At 42.5% G+C, this 8537-nt stretch overlaps 1 protein-coding gene across 1 annotated transcript; it reads right to left on the bottom strand.

Annotated features, from left to right (window-relative positions):
• Positions 1 to 3458: 3458 nt before the first annotated feature.
• Positions 3459 to 7319, bottom strand: LOC118088439 (acidic mammalian chitinase-like). The gene is made up of 5 exons (XM_035122094.1): positions 7203 to 7319; positions 6943 to 7113; positions 6124 to 6240; positions 4959 to 5094; positions 3459 to 3748 (listed from the first exon to the last, which is right to left on the bottom strand). Exons 1-5 carry the CDS (start codon positions 7317 to 7319, stop codon positions 3459 to 3461), a joined length of 831 nt encoding a protein of 276 aa, XP_034977985.1.
• Positions 7320 to 8537: the final 1218 nt, after the last annotated feature.

Raw genomic sequence — 8537 nt, 5'->3', positions numbered from 1 at the left:
AATTAACAATATCCTCAATACCTGATCTAGTATGAAATAATCCTACTGCTTTGCAAGGAATCTCTACCTCTTCTCAAACTTTACCTCACAAAGCACCTTGTTTGACACCGTGTAGGATCTGCAGGAACACAATACAATAATGACAAGCAGCTGGTACTCAGAAAGCAAATAAAGCAGCTGATGAATAGCAAGATAACCGATTTCTCCTCCTCGTGAGCCCCAGAAGCACAGCTTTGTAAAGTTGCATTAGCCCTGGACTGGCCTGGTAAACAGACCAAGTGAGACACTTCTTCTGGAGCTCATACAATGAAATTCTTAGGGTTGAGTTTTGTTGTTGTTGTTGTTGTTGTTTAAAGGTAAGGTAAAGTTTTGAGAACGTTCTTTTTGAACACCTCCTGAGTTTCAAACTTCCCCTGGAGAAATTCTCCAAACTGGCACAAATACACACACATACCTCCAAATTTCATCATCCATGAATTATGAGTGCAACTGTGAATCCAGTGAGTAACATTATTTTAAAAGCACTAAAGCCTTGGCCCCTATTCCTTATAGTCCTCCTTTCTCAGCACATAGCCTCCTTCATAGCCAGTCCCCCTCTCACAGCACACAGATTCCCTCTAAAATAGATTTGCTTAAACCTTCAGTGAAGACCCCCAAACAGGTAGTGTTTTATGGCAGTGATTCTGTCTTGCTAAAAGTCTTGCTAAAAGGAAAGGATTGCAACCTCCCTAAAGCCCTTGGTTAGTGGCTGGAACCATTGCCTTCAGCCTTCCTCTAACAGCCAAAGGGCAACAACTGTTGTAGCAAATTTCTTTCAGGATAGGAAGGCAGAGCAAGCTTCTAGAAGCTTAGGGTTTAGACAATTGTTAAGTCAGGTCAATCTTCTGCATCCTGTAGTGGATGCAATCCCTTGTTCCTCTGGCTAATGACTTTGACTAGATTGTCTCTCCTTTTCCCACACCACCCACAGGGCAACAGACAACTTTTGATGTCCTTGACCTCGTAAGGATCTTATCACTTGTTCATTGTTCCATCCAAATATCCTGTATGCTGCACAAGTTTGCCTCGGAAGCAGAAAAACAAACACACTGTTAATTCTCCTGCCTGTAGCAAAATGAGCTCAATTGCAACCCAAATATTAGCTCTTAATATTACCTTGTTAGCAGGAATCATTTGAAATAATTGTAGACGATTGAACAGCTTTTATTGGAGTATTATGTCTGAGTAAACTAGTAAGTGCATATCACCAAAGGGTCTTTCATGGGATCTGTGAGGGATCCTATGAAGGATTCATGGAGGACAAGTCTATCAATAGCTACTAGCTGTGATTAAGGCCTTTCCCCCTTGCTCCCCCCTCACCCCCTTTAGTTGGTTCTGGGAGGTTCAGAAGAACCCCAAGAATAAGGGGAGGGAGCTGAGGGGAGAACAATTCACCAGAAAAGCTGAAATGCTTGCCCTGACAGAACATTGCTTAATGCAATGTTGATTTCCATTATACAGCAGCTGGATAATTGAAATATTACTAGTTACAGGTAGGTAACCGTGTTGGTCTGAGTCGAAGCAAAATAAAAAAATTCCTTCAGTAGCACCTTAAAGACCAACTAAGTTTTTATTTTGGTATGAGCTTTCGTGTTTTTATTTTGGTATGAGCTTCTTCAGGAGTGTGCATGCACACAAAAGCTCATACCAAAATAAAAACTTAGTTGGTCTTTAAGGTGCTACTGAAGGAATTTTGAAATATTACTGTTTTTTATCACTAAAATTTTAAAATCTAATTAACACAACAAGCATTTCCACAAAAATCTTTCCATTGGAAAATAAATCTGGTCTTCGGGGCCAGAACAAATGATAACTAAGATCAGGGCCAGCCCACTGAAGCAGCTGCCTCAGGCAGTGGAAATGAAAGAGGCAGTGCCCCTGTGGGCAAATCAACCCCTCCCCACCACCTCCACGACCAGTGAAGAAGTATTACCAGCAGCAGCAGTTTCCAGCAAGATCTCATGAGATCTTCTCCACTGCCGGGGGCACTGGTCGGAGTACTACCTCTACAGCTTCCCAGGTAAGGGTTAAGGCATTGTTCAGCAGCATGGCAGCATGTTCCTGTTTCCCCTCAGATGGTGAAATAGGACACGCCCCCTGGCTTAGATGTATTAAAATCACGCTTGCTTTTCCATTTGTTTCTGCCATCTCAAATGCAAAAGATTTGTGTTAATGGATCAGTGTCCAGAATCCTACTCTTTACATAGATGGAATCAAGGCTGTGGGTAGCTACAGGCTGCCCCCCAAGGTATTCCAGCTGCAAGTATGATGGCAGCCAGCTCATTCACAGATCAGGTTCCATGTGGATTTCCATTGCAATACCTGAGTCACTGTAGTGGGAAGTGGGCCTTAGTTGTGCCTGAAGATTCAAGCCTCAAGCCTGTAATTACCATATATTTCTCATAAGATGCCTGGAGGACAGAGTAACTTCCTATCTTCATTTAGTTTGACTTACTGTAAACCACCATGTGCCTTCTTGTATTCAGTCTTGGATTCTTGAGTTCTGGAAAGTGATATGCACCCAGTATTTCCGGTCTTGCGTGAGTTGTGAAACACCAGAGAGAAAACACCTTCCCCATTGATCCTACGCAAAACCCTGCTGATGGAGGACAACTTATGGAAGCAGAGTATAATTAAGCTGAGTAGCTCAGTGGGAGACCACATGCAGCCAGTATACCAGAGTACATTGAATAGGAGCGTACTTAATAGACAACAGATCTTATTCTGCCGAAGATGGATAGTGAAGCCATTTCTCCCTATTCAACCAGTTGAACGAGGCATAAGCAAACATTCTATGGTGGGTGATATAGGTGGGAAGACACACTGAAACTCGGTGTTAAATAGAGAAAGGCATGTCAGAATAAGGCCTGCATCTGAACAATGCTGGAGGAGACAGCAAATTTGAGTAAGGGGAGCTAGCTAGAAAGGTGTCTGCCAGCAAGCAGCAAAGAGGCAATTAATGTTCTCATATTGTGGTTGTCTTACATAAGGTGTTGCTGGTTTAACTTTGACTTTTCACAATCCCAGGCGTCTCTACTTGAAAAAAGCATCAGCCAACTTGTGATGGGGAAAACCTCTCCCTGAGACCCTGGAGAGCTACAGCCAATACTGGGCTATGTGGACAAGAAAACGGACCTAAAATAAGGCAATTTCCTATGGTTCTAGTTTTTATGCTAAGGTTTGCTCTATCAAAATAGGGTGCGAGTCACTACTTAAAAGCAGCAAATTGTTTCTAAACTGCCTTAGGAAATCGCATCCTGTTTTGATGCACAGTGTTAATAATGGTTCTTGTTACTGTGTACTGGTTTTGAAATGATTGTGTACTGGAACCCCATGGCTGTTTCACAATTTTATTTAGGAGAAGAGGAGAATTCCACAGTAAGCCTGATCTTTGTTGTTTGTTTGGGGTAGTGTTCATATTATGGGTAGTCACAGCATTTGCAGTTGTCATTGAAGACCAGGCCAGCTGCACAATTAAATTGAAAAGTCTGGTTTCCCACACACATGTAGAATTTTGACTTGTTTTGGGGGTCTGCATGGATGCCATCAACTTTCCCAACACAAAAAGTTTCATCTCCTGAATCCCCTGGCGTAGTGATGATGGGATCAACTGTGGGCGTAACTGAAGGATCAACCGTAGGTGTACTTGGGGGGTCAACTGTGGGGGGAGTTGGAGGATCAACCAGTGGGCAGTTTGGCACAATGGGATCTGAAACAAAATTGAACAGCTAGTGTTAACAGTTGTGATAGTCTCCTTTATACACACAGAGACACCTTTCTCTTTTCCCTATTCTCCTCATGTCCCTCAGTCCCACTGCATGAGCATGGTGGATGCAACTGAGGGAGAAGACTACAGAGTCTTTCAGTTCCCTACCAAAGCCCATTCCCTCAAGTCAAGGAAATGATAGCTGTCTCTCAGATATCAGATATTCTCTCCAGCTGGTCAATCTGTAAGCTAAGAACCAGTAATGGGCCTCAGCACCACAGCCCATTTCCTGGATGTACCAGAGGCTTTTGGTTGGACCAACAGCAACCGTCCCCCACATGTGTGTGTGTGTGTGTGTGTGTGTGTGTGCAGGAGCTGTTTAGAGAACAAGGCTTTAACACAGGGTCTCCAAACTAAGGCCTGGGGACCGGATGCGGCCCAATCGCCTTCTAAATCCGTCCCACGGACGGTCCGGGAATCAGCATGTTTTTACATGAGTAGAATGTGTCTTTTTATTTAAAATGCATCTCTGGGTTATTTGTGGGGCATAGGAATTCGTTCCTTTTTTTTCAAAATATAGTCTGCCCCCCCCCCCAAGGTCTGAGGGACAGTGGACCGGCCCCCTGCTGAAAAAGTTTGCTGACCCCTGCTTTAACATGCTAAGATGGAGGCGGGGGGGAGGAAGAGAATACGGTACAATACAGGAAATGGGCAGAGTTGGGCAGAGTGGCTAGTCAAGTCTGAGGGAAGGAAAAGAGAGAATGGGAAGGAGGGAGGCAAAAGGAACAGGTGGGCTGAGGGAGAAGAAAAGAAGGAAACCATTTCTGAAGAGGAATTAGATATCAAAGGAATAGTCAGTAATTGCCAACTGATTATGCCAAACTCTGGCTCCATCCTCTACTATTTGTGACTGGCTCTGCCCCGGCACCATCATTTTGTGAATGCACATTTACAATGCATGTGGCCATGGTTCCCAGCCTTCTTGAGTGGGCTAGAAATTTTGAGAACCCCTGGTGTAGGTGAAAGAGAAGGCTTCTCAAGCACCAAAAAGAGGCACTTCTGCATAGGTTGTCATTATTGTAACTATTGGGAAAGAAAGGCCAGCAAGAGGGACACCAACATTTCAGGCCTGCTCAGAATATGTTATGTGCTTTTCGTTACCATCCCAATACTAGAGAAGATGAAAAAGTTGCACTCCTTCACACTCTCTTACCATTTGTTTCAAGCAATCGCTTCAGCTCAGTTATTAAAGGATTTATTCCCTGATTACATTCCGTACCACGGAAGTCATCCAAGTCTATGGCCCAAACCATGGCACCTCCAAACTTATGGTCTTTCAGATATTTGGCCTACAATTTTAAGAAATGTAAAATTTGACTATATATTCTGATTTGCCATCAAATGTAAACAGATGCAATGGAAACACCCAAAAAGGTAGGCAGAAATAGATGATACAGTGGTACCTCGGATTAAGAACTTAATTCGTTCCGGAGGTCCGTTCTTAACCTGAAACTGTTCTTAACCTGAGGCACCACTTTAGCTAATGGGGCCTCCTGCTGCCGCCACGCTGCCAGAGCACGCTTTCTGTTCTCATCCTGAAGCAAAGTTCTTAACCCAAGGTACTATTTCTGGGTTAGTGGAGTCTGTAACCTGAAGCGTCTGCAACCTGAGGTACCACTGTATAATGATTACCCTCCATAAAATTAATTCTTTAAAACTAACTGTCTTTGACCCACCCATTAGACCTTCCAGGGTTTAGGGGCTTCTAAATTTAGAAAATATAAGATTAAGGGTGAGGATAGAGAAATCATTCTGTATCAATTGTGCATGTGTTCATTCATAAGTTTATTCCATCCCATTTCCGCATTAATCTGTGATATATCTGCATACATCAAGTCCATATGAACATTTGTTTCTAAATATGCATTTTATCACAAAATATGGATCAAAAAATTTAAACTCATTTCTGTCTTAAAATACATATTTTTTCATGCATCCAAGTATGTTATTTGAGCAAAGAAGTTTATCACAACATTTGGAGAAGTGTGGAATCTAAAGGATAATTATGTTCTGGTCTGGCTATTAGTCCAGGCAGTACAAATTGGTGTGGTTCATTTTTAAAGCATGGACCAGACAAAAATCTCCTCCAACTATCATACAATGGTACAAATGTTTAACTTACTGCTCTCCCTGTAACTAATTTAACAACAGGGAGACGTGTTAGACATTTATAAAATTGTATGGCAAGGAAAAAGAGGGCAAAGTTCAATAATTATCCCTTCGATAACAAGAGTAATCAAGTATGTCTCAACAGCAGAAATAAATATTTTAGTGGTAGAATTAGTAAAGAAAGTTTGAAAACAAACAAAAATACTTACTTTGTATCTATAACTACAAATGTCATCATATGTAACCCATACATTCCCTTTGTAGGCATATGGGACTTTTTGATCCTCCAGCCATCGTACTTCAGCATCCTTGAGGAAAGCGCACACCTATCAAAAACAGGAAATTAATGAGATCATCCAGACTTGCCTTGAAACAAATAAGTTATTGCTTTTTTGCTTTGAGTCAAAGGCCATCTAGTCTAAGCTCCTGCTGATACAGGAAATCCAATACTTTAGCATCCCTGATAGGTACGGTAGCTATCCACATAACTGAAAAATGCCTGGCTGAAAATTAGGCAGCTTGATTTAGAGTCCCTGAGGACTTCACGTGTACAGTCGTACCTTAGATCTCAAACTCCTTGGCTCCTGGACAAATCGGCTCCTGAGCAATCGAAACCCGGAAGTGAGTGCTCCGGTTTTCGAACGTTCTTTTGGAAGTCGAACGTCCGACGGGGCTTCCACGGCTTCTGAAAGGCTGCTGGAGCTTCCTGCAGCCAATCAGAAGCCCCACTTTGGTTTCCGAACATTTTGGAAGTTGAATGGACTTCCAGAACAGTTTCCGTTTAACTTCCAAGGTACGACTGTAATGCAGAAACAATGGTGGACAAGTAAGTTCGTCTTTCAACTCATCTGGTATCTCATGAAAGGATGAGGGAGGTTTGTGGACCTCTCCCCCCCCCATGCAAATATTAACTGCATCACAGTAACAGCAACAGTAAATATTCTCAGTAACAGCAACAGTCCTCAACCTTTTATATGTGTAATTATAAAATTCATTATTACAAAGCATTATGTTCTCGGGTTTCATACCTCAAAGTAAGCCCAGTATCCAGCCTCCTCTGTATACGGCCCTGGGGGGCCAGCACCAGAGACTGAAGCACAGAGACCTGTGCTGCCACTACTACTGAGCGTGAAGGAGCGCCCATAGGTGGGGAATCCCATGAGGAGTTTCTCAGCCCTCCAATACTTCATCGCGTACGCCTGCCAAAACACAAAGAGGTGCATCTTTTACAATATATTTCCATCTTACCAGATAGATAAGAAAGGGGCTTCAAGGGATCTTTACTTACGCAGTTGAAATAGTCAACGTCACACCAGTCGGAACCCGAGTACAGGGGGCTGTTGCACCCAGTGGTAGTATCCCAGTCACCGTGGAAGTCATACGTCATCACACTGATGAAATCCATGAGTCTGATGCAAATCAGTAATCATCCGTTAGGAAGCAGTGGCTCGCCAGGCACTGAATTCAACCACTGTGTCATTGCGGTTTGCTCTTGTGGGAAAAGGAGCTAAAATTCCACCAGTCAAACAGAGCATCATTTTGCACTTACTGAATCTGACTCCCATATACATAGACTTCCCTTGTAAGATACGGAAAATATGCAGTTCAGTCCTAGGGATCAGAAGTCCAACCCGGCTGACAGAAGGTTCTCTGATTCAATGGGAAGGGGGTGGTGTCACTTGACTGGAAGGGGTTTGTGAATTCCCTCTTTTCCCTCACACAGCCTACTGTGTTGTTCCAAAGCATATACCAACGCATTTGAGCAGATTTGAGGAAGTGCAGAGAGAAGAGGAAATCAGGAAAAACTGTATTCCTCATTTCCATCAACAGAAACTTATGGTAGGCCCAAGAGCCTTCCATCAACTTAGAGGGTCACAACTGGATACAACCTATGGCTATGAGCAGGGGGGTGGGGGTGGGATTAGCCCAAACCATCCTACTCCCATTTTTAATTGCTTTTGTCTACTATTATTTTTGTTAAGAAAGAAAAGCAATTACAAAAACACGTTTTTGCAGTGTTACATGGTTACAATATAGATTACGTTCTGAATAAAAAGTGTCCATTACTCTTCTAAATCAGATAAAAATGTACTCTTCCTTTATCCATTAAAGCATCCATCTCAGCAATCTCATACTTTGAGGAGCCACTGCAATCCTAACAGCAACAGCCCAACACTCATCCACACCTAATGAATCACCCAGGATCTTTTACAAGGGATATTAAAACGCTGATCCTAAAAACACTGGTTTGGAAACCCCATTCATTTCAAGAGAATTGTCAATTTGAGTCCTGGTAATTTGGGGAGCCCATGGTGCAGTGTGGGAAACCGACGCTAGTAATGTGTGTTTTTACAAAGGGTGGATTAATTGTGCCTCTTATTTTAATGGTACTCATAATAAATATGTTGTATTTAGGAAACATGGTCATTCTTATTTCAACCAGTTCCTGTATTTATAAAAGGTATAGCTGTCTCCAAATTTTGTTGAACTGGAGAGGGTGTATTTTCTGCATACAAACAAATTCCTTCAGTAGCACCTTAAAGACCAACTAAGTTTTTATTTTGGTATGAGCTTTCGTGTGCATGCACACTTCTTTAGATACACTTGAAACAGAAGCAACCAG

The sequence above is a fragment of the Zootoca vivipara genome, chromosome 7 (genome assembly GCF_963506605.1).
Source record: "Zootoca vivipara chromosome 7, rZooViv1.1, whole genome shotgun sequence".
NCBI classification, from domain to species: Eukaryota; Metazoa; Chordata; class Lepidosauria; order Squamata; family Lacertidae; genus Zootoca; species Zootoca vivipara.
The sequence above is the reverse complement of the archived record's forward strand: the minus strand, read 5'-3'. Positions and strand labels throughout refer to the sequence as shown.